At 34.1% G+C, this 14,586-nt stretch overlaps 1 protein-coding gene across 1 annotated transcript in view; it reads right to left on the minus strand.

Moving 5' to 3' along the window:
- The window catches only part of COL19A1 (collagen type XIX alpha 1 chain), a 329,106-nt gene that overhangs the window by 258,653 nt on the left and 55,867 nt on the right, over positions 1-14,586 (minus strand). Inside the window, exons 5-8 of the mRNA XM_030804323.1 lie at positions 8,976-9,099; positions 7,296-7,571; positions 4,142-4,222; positions 129-254 (exon numbers count right to left, since the gene is read on the minus strand). Of these exons, the coding sequence (XP_030660183.1) occupies positions 129-254; positions 4,142-4,222; positions 7,296-7,571; positions 8,976-9,099 (607 nt within the window). The remainder of the gene's footprint in view (positions 1-128; positions 255-4,141; positions 4,223-7,295; positions 7,572-8,975; positions 9,100-14,586) is intronic.

A 14,586-nucleotide genomic window follows, 5' to 3' on the forward strand; every position in this document is an offset into this window, starting at 1 on the left:
GTGACTGAGGTATTTACTTCAACAAACACTGAAGGGCAAGACACATTCTGTGACCAGAGGCCACATTCAAGGAGCTGGGCTCATAGTCTGGAGTGGCTTTCAGTGCGCACCGATTAAAACTAGCATACCTTGTTTGGAATGCACTGGCACTGGTCTTTAAGTTCCTGCTTTGCTGGCAGATATGAAGACATTTTACTGGCATGAGCAGTTACCGATGATGATGCAATATTTCCAAAGCCATCCTGCTCTGGGCACTAAAATCCAAAAAGAGGCTTTAGGAAATGGGGTCAATTCCAAACATTCTCATGTTCCAAACACTGGTTCCCACTAAACTAGGGATTGCTGAGGTTGCCTGCAAGAATTGCTTCTTACTAACCAAAAGTTGACACCGGTGTGAGAATGTTTATCACACTTTTGTACTTTCCGCCTGAGCCCATGTGTTTTCTTATACTGACAACATGCAAGAAAAATATTTAAAATAATGGTCTTGTTAAGGAATTACAAAGTTACATTAGGTAACTTTTTGATAAGTACAGAAATTTCATACATTTATAATAATTGTATTGTTGCAATAAAATAATTTGTACAAACAATACATGAATACATCTTTTGGGAACAAAAATTAAAGTTGAAACATGTAATTTGAACCTATAAAATATGGTTTCCTTCAACAAGATGATTATTAAAGCATATAAAGTAGAAAATAAATTCTTTTTACACTCTTAGACAACATTTATTAAATCAAAGTATACTTTGTTCTAGTCTACCATTCTGTTAAGATATTAAAAAGGTCTCCACTACAACAGACAAGTAGTGCATTTTATACTTATCCAGTGGGTTCAGAACATGCTGGACAACGTGAAGTGCAATTTGGTTACAAAGCAATGAACATTTAAAAAAAAAAAATTAACCCAAATGGAGAATCTGAGGAGGATAAACACATTGTTTTTTCTCAACATCATGTACCAGACTCCTCACCATAGTTTTCCACTCTGAATTTGCAATTTCATGAAGAGAAAGCACTAGGAGAGAGTTAATACATTACTTTGTATACCACAAATTATAAATGCACGGTCAAGTATTTTCAGGATACAAAACTAAAATATTATCTGTGGTTATCTACTGTGGTTGAAATTGTGATTGATATTTATTTTCTTTTATGGATTTAGCTATATTTTCCAGTAAACATAGATAACTTTTGTAACAAAAATTCATTTTGATGATCTGTGCAGGAAGCCATCATGGCACACGTTTATCTATGTAACAAACCTGCACATCCTGCAAATGTACCCTTGAACTTAAAATAAAAGTTGGAAATAAGAAATAAAAAAAAAATTTGGTAGTAGTTGAATTCTTTGATAATTACAATAAAAACTGTAACAAAACCAACACCCAGAAATACAGCAACTAGTTTACTGTATCCACCACTAGTTCTTTCAAATCTACTCTCTCCAGATTTCACGATCATTTATCCTAACAAGTTTCCAAATTTGAAAGTCTAAAAACTACTGTATATTTGAATGGAACAAGGTTATTACCAAAACAGTTCATTCATCTCATTTGATTTGATATGATTTTTCAGCCAGTTCTTACTTCATGGCTTCCCAGTCAGATAACCAAGACCCATTTAGAATTCACAATTCTGCTCTGGATAACTGCGTCACTATATTAAATTGAGGATTTAAATAACTTTAAAAGTATGTCTCAGGCTTCACCATAAACCTGTCCACGCTCCACAAAAAGTGCCTAGAGGCAACACCAAACATACAAGTAAGGACTCTTCTCCTCGTAAAACCTCTGGTTTTGATTTGACACATATTCAGTATTAGCCCTTAAAAATTTAACCACATTTCTCATTTATTTTCAACAAATGTTACTGATTTCATCCTTCTCTTAATATTTGTTCTTCATTCTTTTTATATCTAGAGTCATGAAACTTAACTACTTTAGAAACTGAAAATCTATTAGAAACAAATAAGCATGTTTATAGGTGATCTTTAAAAAATGTTGCCTTTGAAATGCTTTATAAAATATTGACAACCAGAAAACATGTGTGATTTGAAATTCCAGGACAAAATTAGATATTTAAGCAACTACATTAAAAATTTCTGAGTTCGAAACATTTTGCAACAAAAAATAAAATAAATACAATTCGTATCAGAAGTAGAGAAGATGCATTAAAATGGCTTTTATATAATTATTTATCCAACTGTACATTCCTATTCATAAAATGTAGTATGTTTCTATTTTTTGTTAGTCATTAAATGAATGGTGATATCCCCTCCAAATAATTGTCAGCAAAAATACAGTCTTTCCTTATTTTTTCCATAGTCAGATATAAATTCCTACCTTGTGTTCTATTCTTTAAAACTAACTCCCAAATAATCTTTTCAAAATATGATTTAAAAATCTTTTGTTCATAATGTGTGAGATCATGTCACTGCTTTGAATTACCAACCATTCCACCCAATTCATCTCCTACACTTCTTAAACAATTTCCTCATAAATCAGGTGGAAAGTTTCTATTACATTAATATAATGATAAAGGGCAGTGATTACTGGCAAATTATATAATATTCAGATATATCAAAATATCATATTACTTTACAATCAAAGAAAGTTATTAAAAACTCTGACATCAAAAAAGCATAATTAAAAACAAAATTTTGGGGGAATTAACATCTTTAAGATTTAAATGTGTAGCTCCAGGAAGTCTAGGTATTCCAAGTCTGTAGATTGGCATTCTAAATTATCTTTTCAGATATTTATAGAAAGATATTTGGCTGGCTTGCATTTTACTTGGAATGAGATACATGAAGTGGATTGGAGATATGCTTTATAAAGCCAAGTTACAAAAGCAAAACATATAATATTTGAAAGATTTGGCTATGCTTGAAGTCACTTGGTCACATTCTTATTTCACTACCCAAAGTGAGCTACAAAAGTTAAAAATATTTTTGAATCATAAATTGTTGATAAAATTTTCATATAATTTTCTGTGGCAAGTATAGAACATTTATGAAATCTAAGATCCAAAGAAAAGACATTTTCACCTTTTATTTTCACTTTTCATATGTTCTTTCTGTACTTTTTTTTAGAACTAGTCCCCTTTGAATATCTTTCTGTCCCATTTATCTTTTTTAGTAGTTGGTAAGTCAATAAATCAAACAATGATTGTCTACTTTCTCCAAATGAAGCATTAGGAATAAAAAAGTTTATCAAGGTAAAATTTCCCTTACTGAGTCTGAATTGTACTTAAATCAATTTAAAAACAAATATAATTATACCTAGTAATGTAAGATAGCACACACGGCCATTACACTGAGAGATACGGAAAGTATTGAATTTAGTATTTCTCTTGTAATGAAAGATTGGTATAAGAAAGTAACAGTTGTATAGTAAGGTTGGGAATATTTAGAATGAGAGGCTGAGGAACTGCATTTATATTTCACTTCCAACAGGAGCCACTTAAGAGAAAGACATGAAGAGAGGGCAGGGAATGTGCCTTAATCATGTTTGCTAGCCCTGTTCCTTAGCACAGTGTTTAGAAGATCAGCGTTTCTGAATAAAGTGTTTGCTGGAAGAGAGTGAATGAATATACAAAGCAGTGACTCAGATTTATTCTGGTTATGCTGCAAAGTAAAGGGGCAGGACATAGGGAAGGCAGTTGATCCAATAATGAGTGATATCCCAGACACGAGGTAAATGTACACTTTGGCAGTAACAGGAAAATGGAAGATGAGGATGAAAAGTCTATGTCAAAGGAAAGCTAGCCAGGACGGGTGACAGGGTAGAAAAGGACAATGAGTGAGAATAAAGTATGATCATAGATTTAAAGCTTCTGTAACTGGAAATGATGCTGCTGTCAGAACATAGTTTAGGAAGAAAGTCATAACTTTAAGTTATATTGAGTTCAAAGTGAGGATATATTACTCTCAAAATTAAGGGTGAAATGCTGGGATTAAAACTGTTGAAAGTAACCATGAGAAAGCACTATGAAGGCTTTCTTACTTGGAATAAATTACCCACCTGGTTTCAGCAGAACACACTCAGTGCTACCCTACATTTGGACTCTACAAGCTATGCCACTAAAAGATAATTGGTGTTCTTCATTCTTCATATGCAAAGAAAATTAACTTACCTTAGTATCTGATATTTCACAACATGTTTCTTGAGCTATGAGGTTTGCACTGCAGTAGATTTGAAGTTGGTGAAGTTCAATCTATTAAAAAATTAGTAACAAGAAACATCTTTAGTTTTTTGGAATCACATTCAGGCAATTAAGAACTGCAGTAATTTAATCGAAAGAAAAAGGAAGCTAATATAAATAAATTACTGGTGGATATTTTAATGTTTTTATTAAATGTAGGATTCATTGTTTTATGGACTACTTGAGAGACACAGAGTTGGATATAGAGACGGATTTATAGATAAAGGAAATCAGGTAATGAAAGCAATTGCAAACCTTGGCTAGCTGTTTTGAACAATAAAATAGAAGTACTTAATTTTAAAAAGCTATTGTTTTACACTACAATAAAGAATGCCCACAAAATGAGGCCATTTCAAAATAAAAAAAAAATTGGAGAAAAGGTAAAATCAAAGATATGAGCACATGATGAGAAAGGCTCTATTTGTACTTCCAGACTCCTATTTGAGGCACTGAAATAGGTGTTCACTTACCAACAAGGAAAAAAAAAATTTTTATCTATATTTCATGAATTCTGCCTAAAACCTATTGATTTTATATTATATTGGTATAATCTAAGCAAGGCTAACAACCTTTTTACAAAAATAATTGATTCCTTCTATTTGCTTAGAAGATTTCTCTTTTTTTTGGCATTTGGACATGAAATTAACTGTAGTTCAAGGAAAGTATAATCATGCCTTTAAATGCAAGATCAAATCACCACCTAAGAAAAAGTAAATAGTACTGATTATTGATAAAATAGCAATATAATAAATTCTTAAATAGGCTGTTTGAATTCTTTAAACACTGAAATGTTGTATTAAATAATGCATTATTTTGAGGTCAATAAGTACTTTATATAGAAAGACCCAACTCTAATCTTATAATAATTATTCCTATAATAACAGAAAGCAGGCATTTGTGATTAGTGGTGAATCTCTACTCCAACTTTAAAAGCAAAAAGGGGGGAAAAGAGCTATAACTTTTACTTTTCACCTCAGATGAACAAAATCAATTCAGTTCATAGAATGCATTAAGAACTCCAGACATCTTACAGATTCATGAGCAGCCTAAGAGTTGCAGAAAATGCGAAATCATGAGACTAAATGAAATGTAATGATTTATGTTCTGTAACTTTTTGCAAGGTTATTAAGGTTAATTTTTATTTATAAAATTTAAATACACCGTCTTATATAGTATAATGAAATACCCACAATAACATATGAATTATTTAGAATGAAGAATGAGAACTCCAGTTAATTAATATTGTTCTTAACTAAACTTATTTATTATCACTGTTATCAAAATAGTCAATAAATATTGAAATCCTATTATGTACCACCCATTGTACCAGGTCGTGCTTATGAATTGTTTTACTTAACTAAAGATAGATGATCAATTTTCAAAGGATTACAACCTAATTGAGTTCCATGACATTGAAATGACAGTCAGAATAGTTTATGCTTTGTTTATTCATTCATTACTTTAGAATGCTTCACTGATATAGTGCTTTAGAAGGAGAATGCTTAAGGCTAAATCTGTACTGATGCTTGTCAAAATGCTGAGTTGACTTAAAAAAAAATCTTCATATCAGTTTTGTCACTTTCTCACAAAAACACACAGGTGGGATATGTGAAATAAAACTAAATCATGATAATTTTTTTCAATAACACACAGCCCAAATAAACACATTGTCACACCATAACAGATCTTATGAATCACAGAGCTTGTACGGAGATGATGAAAAATTAATCCACTCAAAATTTCAGTAGAACCAAGAATCTTTTATAAAAATATGTATTTTGTTTGTTTAACTCAAACAGTGACTATCTCCAAAAATACTGGATCATTGTGACACGCCTTCAAGTTTATCCTCAAATGAACCAAGAATCCACATGAAATTATGAAACCACGGTTTTTACCTATATCCTTTTTATAAGGATTCACGTGATATTCTTTAGCCTCAAATTGTGGGATCAATTCTTTTTTTTGTTTGTTTGTTTTTTGTTTTTTGAGACAGAGTCTTGCTCTGTCACTCAGGCTGGAGTGCAGTGGCATGATCTTGGCTCATTGGAAGTCCCCTCCTGCCTCAGCCTCCCGAGTAGCTGGGATTACAGGCGCATGCCACCACACCTGGCTAATTTTTTGTATTTTTAGTAGAGACGGGGTTTCACCGTGTTAGCCAGGATGGTCTCGATCTCCTGACATCATTATCCGCCCACCTCGGCCTCCCAATGTGCTGGGATTACAGGCATGAGCCACCGTGCCTAGCCCGGGATCAATTCTATGCTTGGGTGAGAAGTTAATGAGACACAGGACATAGAACACTCAGTCTTCTTAGATTGAGGTCCAAGACTGGATCCCATTCTTGCAAAAACTCTAAGAAATAAACTATAAACTGTTTATACATAATAAACTAAGAAAACATGCAGCCATCAAATTTAGATATATCCAACTTTTTTAAGATTACAGACCTTGTTCTCTAGGGAAATCAATAATAAATCTATATCATGTTAGCTTCAAATGTAATATTTAAAGGAACTTTTTATCCAAAAGGGTTTTACTAGGCAATTTTTCTCTTTCAAATGACCTACTAATACATTTAGTGACTTTTTCTGTACAATAGAACCCTGAAAAACCATTATAAGTTTATAAAAAATAGTCTGCAATACAAAGTAATTGCTATTGTAAGGATGAATAGTCTATTGTTCTTGAATGAAAATAGCAGATAATCTGGAACCATTTAATTTAAACTTCAGCTGTTTCCAGTCCTTTCTATTTAAAACCTATGAACTTAGACCAAGATTATATTTTGTATCATACTTTCAATTTTTGCTTTTAATAATCTAATTTTTTAAGACATGACCTAATTATTTAAAATTCCCAGGCTGGAGAAAATGATATAAAATGGAGTGAAAATAATATATGTGAAAATACAATTGGAAATAACATAGCTGTTCTTCACACATCTGACGGCAAATTAATTAAATTAATAAAATTGATGAGAAGGGAATCTATTACACAGTAATAAAAAGAGGATGTTTTTAATAAGATTTTTTTTTTTACTTAGAAATTTTAGTTCTCTCTCACAACCAACATCACAACTTACATCCACAGGCTTGCCATCTGAAGCTCGCGTAGCAATAACTGTCCGTCCATGGAAATCCACAGTGTCCTTTTCATCAGTCTGCCTCCTCGCAATTAAATTACAATCCATATAAAGTGAAATGACCTGGGATTGTATACTAATGCCAAGTTTGTGCCACTGACGATCAAACAAAGGACGGAGTTCTCGATTTCTAAAAATGTAGTTCAACACATCTCCCTCTGTGGCTTGAAACATAAATTCCACCACCTTCTTTCCACCATCAACTACTATAGAAATCTGCAAAAAATGTAAAGTATCTTTAAATGTTTTAAAAATCAATGTTCCAAATTATTAAAGCACACAAAGAAAAGCTCAAGATGCATATTAGTATAACTGAGGCACTTAGTAAAATATTTTAGATGACACTTGTGTCCACCAGGTTTGTTAAAACAAAAGAACAGCAAACACCACTACAAAAATGGTTTAGAAATGGAGCATTCTGGTGAATGTAATATGCTTCTTCCTAAGAGAACATCTAAGAGTGTGTGTGTGTGTGTGTGTGTGTGTGTGTGTGTAGTTATTTTAAATGTTTATATAAACCATTTATAAGTTTATATATACATAATTTATATACATTATAGATAAAATTTTATAAGATATATAAATTATTGCTCTGTATTAGTAACACAGGAATTTAAGGTTACCAATTTAAGAAGACTAAGAATATGATCATTTCCCTAAGTAGGGAAGCTAAGATCAATTCTTTCACCATTGATACTTTGCAAGGTACAGAGAAAACAGATTTTATAGAGGACATACTCTTCGTTGATCTACTCATCATAAAATTATAGCTGTATTAACAGATTAAAAGATCAGTGATGATTTAAAACATTTCAACAGATATGTATACAAGTAAAAACTAATGTATGGTGCCAATAAGTAATTTTGAGGTTCCTCTCCCTTCGCTGGAGTGCCAGCATTCCCTCTTTTCAGCCCAAATGCCATCTCTTCTACATGCTCTCCTAGATTCCTGCTCTCTCCGTCCCCCAGTTCCGATGAGCTGCCCTTTCTGTGCTCCCATTGTCCCCGCCCAACACTAAGCTTAACTCTACCACTGCACTTGTCCTACTGTATTATAATTATGCTATATTATGTTGTTCTCCTAGATGTCATCTCCTTACGCCTTATGCTCCCTGATAATACAAATTCTGTTTTTCAGATCTCTTTTCTTGTCACTACCTAGCATATAGCATGTGTTCCATAAATTTTTATTGATGGGATAAATATTTAAGTCTCCACTCTTTATTCACCGAGAGTTGTCCAATGAAACAATGAACTGCTTTAAAAATAATATATAACATTAGAGACGACAGAAGGTGAAGAATGTGTTAGTTAGAAAGAATTAGTTAATGAAGCAGTTGCAAAGAGAAGGCAGTTTTACATCTTTAAACAAAATATGGACCTAGAAGTAAAATAAAAACAAAAATTAACACTATGTTATCCACTATACTCTCATATTACGGATCTCAGCAAGACCATCCTAACTACGAGAATACTTGCATTTTCTTGTTGATGATACCTCTAAAGGATAGAACATTTGGATACTAGATCTACTCGCAAATTTGTGCACACAGTTCAAATAATTCACCTGGCTTAATCACACAAGGAAAACTAATGAGCACAACTCTAATGGTACTTTACCTGTGGAATATTCTGCTGGTTTAAAACCTGCCACAGAAACCACCGTTCCTTTTTGGCGTTTCTTCGTACTCGAAACATGGCAGCTACTGAGTACTCCTCAGGAAGGCCTTTGGGAAATATCTTACTGTGGGAGGAAAACAAAGAACTTCTGTGAGGAAACTGAAGATTGCAAGAAAAGAAAATCTAGGTATAAAGTTCTGTGTAACATAATACCTCAGTCATATTTTTCTCAGTAAATGTGTAACTTATGCACTTTTCTCTTTCCTTTTAAAAAATTTCCTGGTACAGTGTTGTTAAATGTTGGAGTGTATAAAAATGAGTGAAGAGATTACAATATTAAATTGTGACATTTCCTTATTCAACAAGATATTGAACAGAAGAAAATCTCAGAATTCACTGCAGTCTGACAAACAGTAGAGATTTATCAATGAAATAAAATGGTATGACTTGATTTTGTTAGTAGAGAGAGGTACAGAGAATTTTAAAGAACATTAGTAATAAGTAAATGAATATTTTCCAAAGAAACTTTTTCATATTAAATTCTTGCAAATGAGTTCCTAATACTGATTTCCTAGTCCCAGCTGAAGACCATGCTAAATATAACATGGATATTTTAGCTTATTTTTCACTTTGCTTCTATATACCTGTTAGTTTTTCTTGCTTTGTGCTATTGTCATACAAATAAATCACATCTTTATATTTTATATTCCCATCAATGAAGATTTCTAATATTGCTTTATGTATGTATGTATTTATATGACTGTATTTTAAATCTTATAAAAAAATAAAAGAAACACAAACAAAGTACATTTATTCTGGCTTTTATATTTATCTATGTAATTAACTTTTCCAGTGCTTTTTATGTCATTGTTTGGATTTGAGTGACTGTCTAGTTTCCTTTCATTCAGCCTAAAGGAATTTCTTTCCTATTTCTTGTAGGGCAGATGTGCTAGTCTCAAATTCTGGGTTTTTTTAATCCTTAATTTCACCTTCAGTTTTGAAGGATAGTTTTGCTGGATATAGAATTCTTGATTTACAGTCTTTTTCCTTGAAAACGTTGACTATGTCATCCCACCGCCTTCTGGTCTCCATGGTTTCTGAGGAGAAGTCAGCTTACTCATATTGAGAACTTCTTGTTTTCTGTTTTGGTTAACTACTTCTCTCTTGCTGCTGTAAAAATTCTCTCTTTGACTTTTGGCAGTTTGGTTATCATGTGACTAAGCGTGGATCTCTTTCAGTTTGTCCTTCTTGGAGTCTGTTGAGCTTCCTGAATGTATAAATTAATAATTTTTACCAAATTTGAGGAATTTTCATTTCTTATTTCTTCAAATAGTCTTTCTTTACTCTCTCTCCACTCCTAGAATTCCTATTATGCATGCTTGCTGGTATCACACTGTCTTGAGACTGTTCATTTTTCTTCATTCTTTTTCCCCCTGATCTGCAGACTAATTGAACTATCTTCAAGTTCCTGGATTCTTTCTTCTCCTACCTTAGATCAGTTCTTGAGCCCCTCCTGTAAATTTTTCATTTCTGTTTTATACTTTTCTATTCAAAAATTTGATTTGCTGCTTCTTAATAATTTCTCCTTATTGATATTCTCTATTTGGTAAGACATCATTCTCATACTTTAGTTCATTACAGTTTCCTTTAGTTACTTAAATATATTTAAAATAGCAGACAAAGTTATTGTTAAGTAAGTTCAATGTCTAGGTTTCCTCAGAAAAAGTTTATATTGGCCACTTTTTTATCTGTACATAGTTTTGCATACCTTGTTTTTTGCATATCTTCTAAATGTTAATTGAAAAGACCACAGCCAATATCATACTGAATGGGCAAAACTGGAAGCATTCCCTTTGAAAACTGGCACAAGACAGGGATGACCTCTCTCACCACTCCTATTCAACATTGTGTTGGAAGTTCTGGCCAGGGCAATCAGGCAGGAGAAAGAAATAAAGGGTATTCAATTAGGAAAAGAGGAAGTCAAATTGTCCCTGTTTGCAGATGACATGATTGTATATTTAGAAAACCCCACCGTCTCAGCCCAAAATCTCCTTAAGCTGATAAGCAACTTCAGCAAAGTCTTGGGATACAAAATCAATGTGCAAAAATCACAAGCATTCTTATACACCAATAACAGACAGAGAGCCAAATCATGAGTGAACTCCCATTCACAATTGCTTCAAACAGAATAAAATACCTAGGAATCCAACTTACAAAGGATGTGAAGGACCTCTTCAAGGACAACTACAAACCACTGCTCAATGAAATAAAAGAGGATACAAACAAATGGAAGAATATTCCATGCCCATGGATAGGAAGAATCAATATCGTGAAAATGGCCATACTGCCCAAGGTAATTTATAGATTCAATGCCATCCCCATCAAGCTACCAATGACTTTCTTCACAGAATTGGAAAAAACTACTTTAAAGTTCATATGGAACCAAAAAAGAGCCTGCATTGCCAAGTCAATCTTAAGCCAAAAGAACAATGCTGGAGGCATCATGCTACCTGACTTCAAACTATACTACAAGGCTACGGTAACCAAAACAGCATAGTACTAGTACCAAAACAGAGATATAGACCAATGGAACAGAACAGAGCCCTCAGAAATAATACCAGACATCTACAACCATGTGATCTTTGACAAACCTGACAAAAACAAGAAATGGGAAAACGATTCCCTATTTAATAAATGGTGCTGGGAAAACTGGCTAGCCATATGCAGAAAGCTGAAACTGGATCCCTTCCTTACACCTTATACAAAAATTAATTCAAGATGGATTAAAGACTTAAATGTTAGACCTAAAACCATAAAAACCCTAGAAGAAAACCTAGGCAATACCATTCAGGACATAGGCGTGGGCAAAGACTTCATGTCTAAAACACCAAAAGCAATGGCAACAAAAGCCAAAATTGACAAATGGGATCTCATTAAACTAAAGAGCTTCTGCACAGCAAAAGAAACTACCATCAGAGTGAACAGGCAGCCTAAAGAATGGGAGAAAATTTTTGCAGTCTACTCATCTGACAAAGGGCTAATATCCAGAATCTACAAAGAACTCAAACAAACTTACAAGAAAAAAACAACCCCATCAAAAAGTGGGCAAAGGATACAAACAGACACTTCTCAAAAGAAGACATTTATGCAGCCAACAGACACATGAAAAAATGCTCATCATCACTGGCCATCAGAGAAATGCAAATCAAAACCACAATGATATACCATCTCATACCAGTTAGAATGGTGATCATTAAAGAGTCAGGAAACAACAGGTGCTGGAGAGGATGTGGAGGAATAGGAACACTTTTACACTGTTGGTGGGACTGTAAACTAGTTCAACCATTGTGGAAGTCAGTGTGGCGATTCCTCAAGGATCTGGAACTAGAAATACCATTTGACCCAGCCATCCCATTACTGGGTATATACCCAGAGGATTATAAATCATGCTGCTATAAAGACACATGCACACATATGTTTATTGCAGCAGTATTCACAATAGCAAAGACTTGGAACCAACCCAAGCATCCATCAATGATAGACTGGATTAAGAAAATGTGGCATATATACACCATGGAATACTATGCAGCCATAAAAAAGGACGAGTTCCTGTCCTTTGTAGGGACATGGATGAAGCTGGAAACCATCATTTTCAGCAAACTATCACAAGAACAAAAAACCAAACACCACGTGTTCTCACTCATAGGTGGGAATTGAACAATGAGAAACACTTGGACACAGGAAGGAGAACATCACACATGGGGCCTGTCATGGGGTGGGGGGAGGGGGGAGGGATAGCATTAGGAGATGTACCTAATGTAAATGATGAGTTAATGGGTGCAGCACACCAACATGGCACATGTATACATGTGTAACAAACCTGCACATTGTGCACATGTACCCTAGAACTTAAAGTATAATTTAAAAAAAGAAAGAAAAGTAGACATTTAAAATAATATAATATGGTAACATTGGAAATTAGACTCTACCTGTCAATGGTTTGCTGTTGGTGCTGTCTGTTGTCTTTATTGTTGCTGCTTTTTATTTGCTTAGTCACTTTCCTGGACAAATTCTGTAAAGTGTGTGACTCCTGCAGTCTCTGCTCATTTAGCTTAGTAGTCAACTAATGATGGAATAGTTAAACACCTTTGACCTAAAAGCATCCCAGCCTTTGCTGAAGGCCTATGTGTGTGATGGAAAATACCTTAAATGTTCAGGCTGGTAGTTTATAAATCACCTTAGCCTTCATGTTCTGCTTGTTCAGAGCTTGGAGTTTGGCCAGAGATAAGATTTTAAGGCCTTTTCAGGCCTTTCCTGAGTTTTCACACAGCCCTGTAACATAGAAATATGTGTCTGGAGTCCTACAAACATGTTGGAGCTTTCTAGTGCCCTCTATGGATGTCTTCTTCCCCAGTTTTTTCTTTAAAATTTTTTTTGATCAGCTTCTTGTTTATTCCAGTTATAACTGCTGCCTCAGGCAGCTGCAATATTAAACAATTGCCACTGATTATTTTCAATTAATGTCCAGAGGAAAAGGCTATTCTTACAAGCTCTGATCAGGTTGAATAAAGACCAACTAAGAATTGGGGTTTTTAGGGAACTACCAGGCAGGAAAAATAATGGCAATTCCCTGAAAATGGAGCTTTTAATGAACTTCACACTCTTTCTTCCCTTTCCAGCAGCTGCTAGGCAGCTAGTTTTCACTGTGATTCTGAAGCTACTGGTTTTCAAGCCTACCATGTGTTGGAGAAAGAGGGATATGAATAGGACAAGTTAAAATGCCATAAAGCCTGCTAGTCTTACTGAGATTCAATGTTTTTCTTGAATAATCACTCACTAGATTGTGAAAGCCCCTTAAAAAGTTCTGAATATATTGATTTTGACAAATCTTGCCTGTGTTCTTATTGCTTTTTTTGAGGAGTAGATTTTCTGAAATCCTTCAGAAATAACAAATTGTTATTTTTAGCCACTAAGTTTTGTAGTGGTTTCTTACAAAGCAAAAGATAATAAAAACATTTTTTCTCTTCATTTTCGGCTTAGGATGATAGTCATGCAGTCACCAGTCCATCTGTTACTAAGACTGAAAGCTCTTTGAAAGCAAGGACAGCATTTAACATATCTTTGTATCACTCACAAAGCCTAAGTGCAGTCCCAACAGGGCACTTTATCTGTTGAATGAGTGAGTGATCCAGAAAATGAGAGACAGAGACGTACTTAATTTTGATATCATACTTTGATGTTTAATAAACAAAAACTAAATAGAGGTCGGGTGTGGTGGCTCACACCAGTAATCCCAGCACTTTGGGAGGCTGAGGTGGGCAGATCACTTGAGGTCAGGAGTTTGAGACCTGCCTGGCCAACATAGTAAACCCCATTTCTACTAAAAATAACAAAAATTAGTCAGGCATGGTGGCACGCACCTGTAATCCCAGCTACTCAGTTGGCTGAGGCAGGAGAATTGCTTGAACCCAGGAGGTGAAGGTTGCAGTGAGCCGAGATTGCACCACTGCATTCCAGCCTGGGTGACAGAGTAAGACTCCATCTCAAAAAAAAAAAAAAACCTAAATAGAATTATTTTTCAATAATTTATAATCTAGTTCAAAAGCTGAAA

This window comes from Nomascus leucogenys, chromosome 3 (genome assembly GCF_006542625.1).
Source record: "Nomascus leucogenys isolate Asia chromosome 3, Asia_NLE_v1, whole genome shotgun sequence".
NCBI lineage: Eukaryota > Metazoa > Chordata > Mammalia > Primates > Hylobatidae > Nomascus > Nomascus leucogenys.